This window comes from Pezoporus flaviventris, unplaced genomic scaffold (assembly GCF_033815535.1).
Source record: "Pezoporus flaviventris isolate CSIRO_AGI_PZ_B2104156 unplaced genomic scaffold, CSIRO_AGI_Pfla_v1 ptg000002l, whole genome shotgun sequence".
In the NCBI taxonomy this organism is placed as follows: Eukaryota; Metazoa; Chordata; class Aves; order Psittaciformes; family Psittacidae; genus Pezoporus; species Pezoporus flaviventris.
In genome coordinates, this window is record NW_026892550.1 from 21,619,421 (window position 1) to 21,632,349 (window position 12,929).

Below are 12,929 nucleotides of genomic sequence, written 5' to 3' on the forward strand. Positions count from 1 at the left end.
AAACAGAATCTAGACTTTAAACGCACAGAGTCTTAATTATTCTTTTCAGAATAAATCTGCCAAATTAGTGTGCTTCCTATTTTATCTATAGATGCCGCCCAACCAAACAAGGTTTTCCTCTTCCAAATATGAAGCAAGAATCTTGGTGCTACCATCATACAGATGAAATTCTGTAATCACTACCTTGGGGTTCCTATCAACAATGAACCATAACCATACTCAAAACAGGCTTAAACAAGTCATACTGCTGATAGACTATGTGGTTTAATACAGGAATCCAAATAGGAGAGGAGATCCAAAACTGAGCAGGTCAGATTTTTGCTAATGGTCCATATGGGAGGAAAAGAAATCCTTACAGATAGACGTAATGGAATTAGCTTTTCTAATTTTCTTTCTTTAAATCTTATTTATTGATTGGGAGAACCCATTATATTTTGACTAAAAAGTTTGCTTTAAGAATATTTCAATTATGATATAAAGCACAACTGGTTCATCCACGCAATCATTTGCTATTTACAGCTGCACGTGGCTACGAGGTCAACAGTCATAATATGGTAAAATTGTGCTTAGTTGAGAAAGACATATGGGAGGGTATGAGAAATGCAGGCTTCACCAGTAGCTAATTTAATTCTAAAGCTCTGGAAGAGAGATTATCTTGCAGAAAGCTGCTAATAAAAAACTAGAAAAACAGGATGGCTGAACATCAGAATTCCCTGTCCACAAAAGCCCCAATCTTCTTAACTGATACAAATTAAAGATTGTAACACAAGAGATGAAGGAACATTTCTCTCAAGATCTCGAAGTAAAAGAGGGTTGTGCTCTGTCAAAACACTTCAACAGTTATCTGGTGTTGAAATAAAATAAGACATCTATATTCTGACGCATCAAAGAGCTATAAAGGCTTTAGTAAATAAATCTCTTGGATACCTTTACATCCATCTATTCACTATTCTCAAGAACTTAAATGGGATGATTACAGTACCAATACCATACTGATCCCACTCCTACAAAACCGAATATTACTACTGAGGACAAATTTTACTCTGGTAATTCCAGTTAACATGTATCAACTTCAATAGTTTAACTTCCTCACTAAGTCAACAAATCAAATCATTATCAACCCCCAACAAGACCTTTCCAGAACAGTGGGATTTCACATAGAAAAAACAGGCACCTAGAGGAACACAGTCACATGAAGGAAGTTCATTCTCTGTATCTATTTCAGTATTTTTGGAATATGAATTTGGAAGAAAAAGACATTGTCTCAACCTAAGAAACAACCTCAAACACACCTCTGCAGAACAATCTTAAACTTCCTAAAGATAAGCACCACAGATTATAGCTAAGGAACTCGCTAAGCATTGTATTTACTTTACGTGACTGAATTTAGGCCATGTAAAACCAAGACAAACTAGGGAGACAACTGCAAAACACACTGCCAAGTTTGCTTTTCCAAGTTTGCAAGTGGCTATGTTAACACTTTAAAGTGAACACTATGAGCCTCAGAACTCTTGCAAGAAACTGTATTACATTACATGAGAAAAATGTTTTGCATTTATCTCAGGAGACTACTCAGAGAAGTACTGCTGCCAAAATTCCTGTACAGAGTATTTCTTTGTTTGGAGCAGTCCTCTCTGGCTAGTTTAGCCAGCCTGTGACAAACATGAGGGAGGAAATCTGACAACAACGAAAAGCTATACAAAGGGGGTCAAAAAAAACTTCTAGTGCACTACAGAAAGCACTTCTCAGATAAGTATTAAGTCAAGAACTGTGAATCAGAATTTGTTCAATGTATTTTGGATAGAGCACATGCTAGAGGATGCTTCCAGATGTTGGAAGGAACAGAGGGTCCTGGGACAAAATGCAGACTTGATAATTAGGTAAGAAGTCTCCACTGACTTCAGATTCTGACTAGGTGTGAGACAAGTAACTCAGAAATCGAAACAAATTTTTTCATTTAAAGAAAGAATCAGGCTTGGACCCTCACAGGTGAAGGTGCAAAAAGAATTAAGATGTGAACTCACCTATCTGTACCAAGAATGAACTGCTTTTCTGATGATGTATGTTGTAGTATGTGCTTATACATGTCTTTGTAAGAGCAACAGTGCTCACAGTTCCACCAAAAATAAACCCCAGAACACTGAACCCAAAGATCTGTGCATCTGTGTGTGTGTCTGTGTGCTTTAACAACTTTTAGAAAGTGTCAAAACTTAACTATTTTTTAAAATTCATTACAAGACACAAAGGAATACAAAAGTTATACTTAAGGTATTAAAGATTATTTGAGGCATACAAGAAGGTCTCAAAGTAGAAGCAGTACAGAACATGCTTCTTTATGACAGGCTTGTGTACACTGATCTGTGCTGAATAGATCAAGAGGCACTAAGCTGCACTGCAGGCATACAGTCCAAATGATAAGTCAGCAGCAAACTTAACATGAATTCCCGCAGATTCGCATAAGGGGGAAAAAAGAAAAAAAATTGGATTTCAAGTCTTGGAAAATCTCTGTATCTGATAATATCTGAACTGACACCGCTTGGCATCCTGTAAGTGCGGTGGGAAATTCTACAGGTATTCCTAGACAAATACAAGAATCTAAAATCATTACTTCACTTTATGAGAAGACAACTCCACTTATTTGGTATACTATGGTGTGATCTACAGGCTACCATTTGGGCTTTCACAAATACTGCTAAGCAATTGTTGATGCCTTCTTCCCTTGGTTAAAGTGTTACACACTTTCATGATTACTGTTTTGCAAAATGTCATTGACAAAGTGAAGAGTACCTCTCTTCCTAATCAGTTTTCTCCAAGCATGGAAAAATTCTCAGCATAACAATTCTAGAATCATTTGGCACTTACTCTTTGACATCACGAAGTTGATCAATATCCTGAGGTTTTGTGAAATCTGGATCATGTGCCAGTAAGTGAATCATATACGGTACCACATATTCAGGCAGCAAGGATAGCAATTTTTCTACAATAACAAAAGAAAATAATCATAAATATCATCTATAATACCCCCACATGCACATCACAAGAAACACTTTTTCAAAGTATTATTTTTTCAAATGTGGAATGTAAAAATTTCAACTTGCATTTTCTTCCTACAAATTTTACTCTTAACAAATCATTAAAAAGAAATGAGTGAGTTTTACTACTAAGAAACTACTTAATCTTACGTCAGGAACACTGTGATAAAGCCTCAAATATCAAATACCACCATTTTATTTTTTGAGCAATACAACTACCACAGTAACAACACTATATTTGACAAGTGTAATTCTTAGCAATGTACAGAAAAGTATTTTATGGTTTATGCTATGCTAAACCAAGTAAATTAAGGTTTGAATGTGTCCAATATAAAGATGAGGAAACAAATTAAACTTATTCAGTATTTCTTTACAGAAGCAATTTGCTTTAGTTTTAACCATTATTCCTTTCAGTTTACTATTTGACTATTCTTAACAATTTTACTGATATACTAACCATTAGCCATAGGATTCTGCTTAATATATTCTCTTCGTATACTGATGTTTTTGAGCAAGCACTGTCTGGCATGTGCTCTTCTCTCCTTCACAGGGTCTTTGGCACACAAAGCAAAGATTGCCATATATTCCAAAGGGAGCAGTAACTTCACAAGTGCCTTATGCAGTTTCTGGGCAAATATCTGCCTCACTTGGTAGCACTCATCCTACAGCAAAACACGAAGACCGCAACTATAAAAATCTTGGGTTTAAAACAGAAAACCACACAAAAATAAAAGAGGCATTCTTGGGGGAATTATGAGGAGACTTTTTAAAATATCAACAGGTGCAGCACAGTAAGTATCTTGAAATTTCGAGAACTTTTAAAAGCTGCAATGAGAAATAGAAAATACTCAGTGTAGCAGCAACAGAAGTTCAGATGTAAGGACTCTGAACTCAATTAATTAAAAGTCACTTCAATTCAGATGCAGTTACTTACATTAATGACAAGTGCACAGAGCTGGAACTGTTCTGGAGTAATTATTTCATGGTAACAGGGTTCCTGCGCAAGCTTCATTATTGCACTACCAGCAGCTAACCGCAGTCGAGACATATCTGATTTACTATACAAACAGGAGAGGAAAAAAACAACAAAACAAAACTCACCCAATGATTCTTAAATTACTTGCATGTCACGATTTCTTCTTTTTTTAAGATCAATGAGCAATTAAGGCTTTCCTTTGTCAGATTAGATCACAGTTCTATAACTTCAGATTGAGCTAAATTAATCCAACCAAACCTGTGAAAATAAGGTGCTTGCTTTCCCCACAAAATAACTGATTCTAGTAAAACACTGAAATGAGTAAAGTCTCTTGTTTTCACATCACTGTCTAACTGAAAGTAATGTTTCTGCCACAGGTTTTATCTTTGCTTCCTTCACCCTCAGAATGAAGATGAGGTGCAAAGTTACCTCACTGCTGGAATAAAAAAGCTCCACCCAAAATCACCCAACTCCCAAGTGTGTTAAATCTCATCACTCAGTTGTTTTCAAAGACACTCCTGCCGGTCTTTTACTCCTAGTATGTCTTTTACTGTCAAGATATCTACAGAGTTAGATTATTAGTAAATTACAATAAAGGAGTATCAAGCCTATTTTTGTTCTGCCATTTCACTTCTAATACTGAATTCCAATCAGATCTATTTTCTAACAACCCATTAGCCAATACTTCTCTCACCTTAAAATTCTAAAGAAACTCCAAAATAATTAATATTCTTTGAAATTCTACAACAAAACTGATGGTAGCCTGAAAGGAACAAAATCTGACCTGATCCGTTTCTGTTCTGTCAAGTCTCCTTCGCTGACGAGCATAGCTGATAATAACCGGAGTGTGGAATTTGCAGATTTTGACTGGTTGTTTTTCATACCCAACAGCCAGCGTACCAAAAGTTTAATTGCTTGCACCTATCAAACACAAACAAATCAACAATGAAATTACCTCCTAGAGTTGGTAAGTCACTAAAACCTGCTGCTGTCAAACTGACATTTCCACAGAATCCTATTTTTTTTGAGCCTATTTATTTTTAAGGAACAGAACTAAGCAGTACCTATTTACAGGGTGAAGGAGGAAGTAGCAGTCTGTGACATAAGGACATTTCAAATATGGTTCAGTGTCCTCACCATGTGCATCTAGATGATGCCAGATACTTGCTACATGATTAAAGGTAAGAGCAACTAGACAAACATTTCTAGAAATGGCCATAAGGTTCACAGTAAATAGCCTATAAAGCTGAATGAATACAGTTTATTAGCGTGTCAATTTATTTCAATTTTGTTTACAGTCAGTAAAGTCAAATCTATTTTCTTGGAAGGAAAACAAACTTTTGAACCTCAATTTTCTCAACATTCAGCATAATTAATATTGGTAAGTGACGACACCAAAATGCATAACTTTCAACAGCTCTACAACTGTGTGTATAATCCACAAAAACTCCACAACACCGCATATTCTAAGAAGACTAATGCAAAAGTACTCAAATGGATTTATTTTAATACTGTTTCACAACTTGGAAAAAAAAGTAGATTTTTAACCTCAAATATAGGCATTATTACTGACAGCAGATCACTCACCTTTGCTAGTACTTCTGGAGAAACTTCTTCATCTGGAGACCACAATTTTCCATTTTTCTCACCTGTTGACTACAGACATTCATGTAAGTTTAAGAACTGGTTCAACTCATACAGAAAATGCAGAAGTAAAAATGGAAAAAAGTCAAGGACTAAGCAGTCTTTCACACAAAGATCTTTTATAATGCAATTATCACTGTGCTAGCCATTTACAGAACATTATTTACTTCTTTAACAGAAAAAGCTCTACTCCCCACAGAGCTGACAACAAGCAAATAGAATAATAAGGACTTTAAAAAAAAAAAAAATCTTACCCTGTCATTCATTAGAAGATCTTTCACAATGAAGTTTGCAACAACAGATTTCATTGGAGAAGCAAACTGGTCTGGGGCCAACATAGAAATATGACCCAATGAGACTAATGGAGTTATAAGTTGCTCTGGTACATCAGCATTCAAACTTCTACTAAGAGGCTGAGGAAAGGGGGGGGGGGGGAAAAAAAATTCAAATATATATATATATATATATATATATATATATATATATATATATATAAAAGCTATATATTCAGCTATATATAAATAAGTAAATTAGCATGCCTAAAAATAATTTATTTTCCTGCTGGATTGCTACTGAGTTTCACAGTTTTTCTATAAGAATTAATAACATTAGCAAATAAAAATGGAGAAAGAATTTCCTATTTAAGAGAGTAACCAAAAATCTCACGAGATACGGGCAAAACAAATTTTACAATCTCTTCCCATTTTAATGGAGAAATAGATTCAGACCTGGGAGACATGGGAAAAACTCTGACTCAATTCTGTTCAGGAGCTGTGAAAACCTAAATTGTAACTGCAACTGGCAGAAAATAAAAAACACTTGGAAACAACTAGGGACATTGCTATTAGCAATCAGTATTTCTTTGCTAGGAAACAATCACCAGGATAATTCTGTGCTACTGTATCACCCAGCATCCTCACATCATATTTTGGTGTTATGGAAGGAACATGCACTCTCAGAGAAGTCTAAGCAGAGACCAAACTCTTAAAAGTCAAAGCTTTTCACACTTGTGAATTATGACCAGGTTCAGAGATAGCCATGATTAAGGACCTAAAATATTCGACAAGTGCAGATTAATAATGTTATTATTTGAGAGATTACAGTGAAAAGTAATAAACCCTCTGGTATGGAGAAGGCGACTTTCTGCTTTACAACTTGTCTAAGCAAGCAGTAAGCTAATGTCTGAGCCTAAGAGTCAAGTAGTTATTCTGCACTAGCTTCCTTTGTCAGAAAGCGCTGTACCTGCAAAGACCTTAAAGCAAAGCAATTTAATAGAAGTTTGAAAGTAGAGGATGTTATCTCTCATTGAGTATCTGCTAAATGTCCTCATGGAATTTAGTGTACATCATTCCAGCATATTTAGCTTACTTTCCCCAAACTCTTCCTGTGTAGACAAAAAAGGAATACCCAATCTATCAGGCATCAGAATACTACAAAATCTTGACTATAAGAGAGAAACATTAATCATTTGCTATGTAATATTAACAGCTTATCTTGACTATCATGCACCTGTAGGTTTCCCAACCTCATAAATTATGTTAATAAACGGTCTGAATTAATGTTAATTAGTAGTATCAATTAAGAACAACAGAAACAGATTGTAAAAACAAAAAAGAAAGACATACCTCAAAGATCTGTGCAAGTTGCACTTCTTTATTTGAAAATATGGCATGTATACAGTGAACAGCTTGTTTTGCCTGATGAGGAGTGCCTCTTTTTGCTTTCTGATGCAAAATGGGAATTAGTGTTCTGTGAACGTTAAACAAAATATTTCGAAATGCAATTTGCAATCCACAAAAAAATAAAGCTCTTCATCTACACAAATCTATCCTCAAAATTCACCATCCTTTGACGTCTGTTCAGGAAAGATCATGATCATAAGTGAAAAGCAGGATGGAACTGTATTAAGTAATACTTGTTGAACATATGACTGTTCACATTTAAGCAGAAAAAAGCCCACAGGGAAAAATCAAGCACAAAAGAAAATACTGATCATAATAATGCAGTTTAGGAAGCCAAATAGAAGGTGGGGGGAACTGACAGGTTCAGCTAAGGTAAACACCTGGGGTTATTACCCAAGCTTTGAAGTGACAGGGCTGAAGGAAATCTATGAAAGCTAGGAGTAACCATTAAACAGCAGTATATTTATATGCCTTTACTGCTTAACCTTTGGTCTTTAACTGCAACATATACTCATGTAAACAACTGCTTGGTTTTGAGCTTTTGCATTTGAATTCCATGAAATCTATCTACTGCTAAGAGGCCATGGAAGGCAAGAGCAGGGCAGAAGCCACTCTAGAGCCCAGGTCAAGGTTGGTGAGACTGGTTGGTTCCACTTATGAGAGCACTGGAAAGCAAGAGGTCACCATCTGAGACACTACTCATGAGGTTTACCACACAACTCATCCAGCAACTGACAGGAGAAAACAAAATTACCTAGAAAGAGTCTGAGGGAGAGAATCACCTAAAAGAAAATTCCTTGTGCTCTTGAGAGGTAGAGTAACAATACAGCATTTAGTACATGGATTATTTAGTGTCCAGCCTTCACTGACACAATCTACATAACTGAGATGAGCAACGAGGTGGAAGAACAGCTTGAAGGGTTGAAAGAATGAATTCTCATGCAATTTCATCAAAAAACATACAAAACCCCAAAACAAACAGAAGATTTCCTAGAAAAATGTTAAGAGTATCCTGAAGTACGAAAAATGTCTCTTCTCAAACCTGCCAAGACTCCACAAATTGCATTAAGAACCAAAATAGCAAAGAATTCAGTAAAAGCTAGTTAAAATAAGCTTCAATGCTTAACCTACAGTTTTCATAGTGTAAATATGGGCACATTAAAGGGACTTTGTCAAGCACTGATGCCCCATTTACACACCATATACCTCCTCACACCACAACTGACATAGATCTACAAAAGGTGAAACCTGACATGTTGACATGCACCTTTAAATGTTTACATCTACAAGTTTACACATAGTGCACAGGCTCTATCTGAGCATGCCCAATGCTTCCATCACTCTAGAGTCATATGGCAGTCCACATGAGGAAGAACTTGGGCTACTGCTGGTGAAAACTACTTCAAAGGACAGGAAGCAGCCTGCTTGCTTTAAACAAGTGCTTTAAAAACACCCAACATAACAACAAAACACAGGTCACTTGAAACAAACTATCTTGCTGATTATATAAAATCTTCCATTTATGTTAAAGATTTCTGAATATAAAATCTGGAACATCTACTTGTCCTCAGACTTCTTTTTGTGTCACTGTAAACACACTGACCTGGTGGTTTTGGCTTTCAGAACATTAACCTGACTTGCTTGTAAACCATCCCAAAGGCTAAACCTCCGTTTTGACAGTTATATTTTTAAGTTATTTGAGACTGCCCAGACTATACTTCAGCAATACCTTGCTAAGGCATGAAGACAAAACAAACGTCAGCAATATGAGCTCCTTTGACAGAAGATGGCATACCCCAGCAATGTGCAGTTTTGACTAAACTCTAGTATGGAAGTACAGACAACTGGAAGTACAGACAACTATACTGGGAACTATACTGGCAATGGGGATTGCTGTGCTTTTTCTTCACTCCTACAAGTGTCTTCAAAGGAGTCTTGTATGTGAACTTCCAACATTTTTCTTTTGCCCAAAATCTGACTCAAATCCACAAAAATTGCTCAGGTTGCCTTTTCAGTTCCCTGAAAACTTCATGTGTACGCTGGTATGCAATTCAGCATGGTAATATTCCAGATGCTATTTCAACAAAGAAGAATTTGAAACCTGTGCTGTATAATCTCGGTTAGTTACTAAGAGGCTAATTTTAAGGTCTTAGATGTTACCCACAAGGTTTTCAATAGCTTGTGAATACCTAGTAGATTATGCCACTTTAATCAGCAGTTAAAGCATGAATTGTATAATGATGACTTACAGAGAGCCAATTATTCTTTGTTAGAAATTCATGCCTGCTTTTGGATCTCGTTTCCCAACTTGTTTCATAACAAACAGAGCTGTGAGCCATCACAGATTATACTTTTCTTCCTTACAAAGATAGAAAAACTGCATGAAGGGCAGACAGGAGTAGAAACGATGCCAAAGAATTATATCTTCAGCATATTCTTGCTGTTGCTTATTTTGTAACCTGGGAAACATACTACACACTGCTTTTAATATGCCTACTATAAGAAGAGTTTTAAGTACCACCTATCATCTTCAATAAATACACAAACATTCCCAGAACACGAAAAATGAAGAGACAGAAAGGTAGTAAAGGAATACAAAATAATGGAAGAGAAGCTGTTCACATTTACAAGACTATAAAGTTAATTTTAGGGGCAACATACTGAATAAACGATCAAGAGGAAGAAATCTAGGTATGAAAAGCAGCATGTAAAGAAATACACTCACGATCTTATCTGTGGCAAATCTGTTTCTATTTTGTGACCCGTGTTTCTGAAAATCTGTATGGCTGCCTCAGCTACCTTATCATCTTCCATCCTGAGGCACTGAAGCAGAGACTCATAGGTCTCTGCAGAGTGGAACGAGGTAGGATGTGTAAAGGACAGAACCTGCAGATAGACATTAAAACAAAGGTGTATTTATTTACGGTTACTGAATCATCAGAAAAACAAAATTATGGCTGTTTATGAGCATTACCATCATCATCAATAGCTATTACATGCTCACATGAGATTATTACGTTCAGTAAGTCCATTTTGGGGAATGTGATATAAACATTTTCAAATAAACTAATCTATGCTTTGTTCTTCAGGGCCTCCCATCCTCCAAATATTTTGTAAGATGCTACATTACTTGAATATGTAAATGTATTTATTAAAATGAACACTTATTCAAAAGTATTCATCTATATTACAATATACTTAAGAATGGTTTTTTTTTCAACTTAATTTAACTGAACTGAAATCTTAACTTCTTCAGAACCTATAGTCTCTGAGCAGAAAAGACATCGAGGAAGGTAAGGTACCTACAAACAAAATGGATTACTAGCCTTTTAATCTAAAGCTAATGAAATATAACACACCCCGTTAAATAGAATAAACATCAAAAAAACTAAGCATGCAGACATTCAAGGTAACATAGGAGAGAACAAGAGCTTCTCCCAAAGCAAAACTATATTAACTAAATTTCAGATAATGTAAGGTAGGGAGAAGAATGAAAAGTTGCATGTATTTTGTGAAATCTTTGGATTTGTCTTGGTTTCTTTGATCAGAGTTGCCCACTTGCACAAGTATCAGTGAATGAAATAACATTCTCAAAAATATCCATGTCACAGCAACAGAATCTTCAACCCTGGCAGATTTCCAAGTTCCATTACTTCTTTGCATGCTTCCATATAACTATTTCTACCATGGTTGCCATTACCAAATTTGGTGTGATGTGTCTCCATAAACTCCACCTCATTCACTCACACTTCTGAAAAGAAAATTATGTAACCTTGCCCTTCTCTCTCTCTTATGCTTTCATACTTCCCTTTGTAACATGTTAAAAGTAATGTCTCATCAGTGAGCTGCCAAATCCATCACAGATGTTTTTCAAATATTTCAAATCCTTCTTTCTACTCCAGCCATCTCTCATCACCACGGGGAACACAAGTTCCTCCATCCTCCTTTTTTCCCCTCTACATAACTTGGCTCTTCAGTTTATTGCTTGCCCTCCTTCCAGGATCACACAGGCCCCAAAGAATGTACCCCTCCTAATTTCCCCATTTCTGTTCCTCTCACTTTACCTCTGCACTTTCTTCTAAATGACTCCCCTAAGTAGAAACCAATTTCTGCTTTAATGTGCGTATTTAAAGCCTAGGCACCCTTTTCAAACCATACTTCTTTAAAAAAAAACACAACCATTCCTTACATTATTCTTTTCTCAAGTATTAAATAACTAAACACATTCATACATTGAAAAAGTAATTATCTAAATAATAACTATTAAAACCATGCTAACATTAATTCATTAGTCATACCACTTTTGTCCCTTCCATTACAAACTATAGGTGCATTAATGTAGATTACCTTGAGAAGTTCAAGTCCTGCACGAATAGCAGTGTCAGGACTTACACCCTCCTCTTCATCATCAGCTGTCCCCTCTATGGATTTGTTCATTAGTTTTACTAGTGCACTGAAATAACAGACACAAAAAGAAAAAAAGCAAATGAGTGTGACAATGTACAAAGATTACTTGGTTTTGACAATAAATAAAGGGAACACAATAGTTCGTTATGGGGGAAGGTTGTGTGGAGTTTGATTTTTTGGTTTTGTTTTGTAATCAAGGTATTCAACCATTCCTTTTTCTTCCGAGTTAAGCTTTATACAGACTTAATTTTTCTGGGGAGAAAGGGTGAAGGAATAAAACAAACAAAAACCCCCAAATAAAACTCATCATGTTGGCAGCATTCAGCTCAACACACAGTTGCATGAGTTTCCGAATGCAATTAGCTTGCCAGACAGTCTCAAAAGAAATCCAAACACTCTTACACAATCCCACAAAAGCTAATTACTTCACCTGCTATATGCAGGACTGTTGCAGTTAATTATGTGAAAATTATGATCGTAATTTTCACCAGAAGTTCCACAAATAGCAGTTTCACCAGGAACAACTACTGATTTTTTAAAAATCATTTGCAGACAACACTGCAAAGAAGTATTAAAAACCCTGTAAAACTGCATCCTCTGCAAGCCCAGCCACCCAGGCTGCTGGAAACTAAGACATCTACATAAAATATTTATTTTTAAAAAGTATTATTTTTTACTTCTACAACAGATTAATCTAAATCCCAAGAAAATACCCCCTTTTTAAAACCCCTATCCCTCGTCATTCAGATCATCTTTACAATCATTATGAGTTAGTATGATCTTTGAAACTTACCTAATGGCTTCCGAGTCAATATGTACAGGGGCAATTCTTTCCAAGAGAAATTTGACCATTTCCAGAAAAGGATTTGTTGGCTGCTTAGGATTTGCGAGTTTCCGGGCTATCTCTCTCTACAAGAATGTTAGATACAAACAAGAATTGTACTCATTTTACTTACTTCTTAAGCATGTTGAATAAGCTAAGTATAGCCACTTCTTCTAACCACAGATTGTCTATACAGTGAAACATATTCTAAGGGGGGCTGTTAGCTCCAGATCTTTATCACATTATATTGAAAGCATACATGCTTTACAAACTACTTGAATGCAAGATGCATTTAGGTTTCTAAATGTTCTTCATTTAGAAGAGCTCTTCATAGTTTCTTAAGGAATTGCAAGCCAGAACCAAAA

At 35.8% G+C, this 12,929-nt stretch overlaps 1 protein-coding gene across 2 annotated transcripts in view; it reads right to left on the bottom strand.

Annotated features, from left to right (window-relative positions):
* Positions 1 to 12,929, bottom strand: part of PDS5A (PDS5 cohesin associated factor A) — an 80,416-nt gene that overhangs the window by 14,097 nt on the left and 53,390 nt on the right. For both annotated transcript variants that reach the window (XM_061471266.1, XM_061471258.1), the window contains exons 17-26: positions 12,535 to 12,650; positions 11,682 to 11,787; positions 10,060 to 10,220; positions 7,278 to 7,401; positions 5,907 to 6,065; positions 5,596 to 5,664; positions 4,793 to 4,929; positions 3,967 to 4,090; positions 3,490 to 3,694; positions 2,863 to 2,977 (exon numbers count right to left, since the gene is read on the bottom strand). In XM_061471266.1, the coding sequence (XP_061327250.1) occupies positions 2,863 to 2,977; positions 3,490 to 3,694; positions 3,967 to 4,090; positions 4,793 to 4,929; positions 5,596 to 5,664; positions 5,907 to 6,065; positions 7,278 to 7,401; positions 10,060 to 10,220; positions 11,682 to 11,787; positions 12,535 to 12,650 (1,316 nt within the window). The remainder of the gene's footprint in view (positions 1 to 2,862; positions 2,978 to 3,489; positions 3,695 to 3,966; positions 4,091 to 4,792; positions 4,930 to 5,595; positions 5,665 to 5,906; positions 6,066 to 7,277; positions 7,402 to 10,059; positions 10,221 to 11,681; positions 11,788 to 12,534; positions 12,651 to 12,929) is intronic.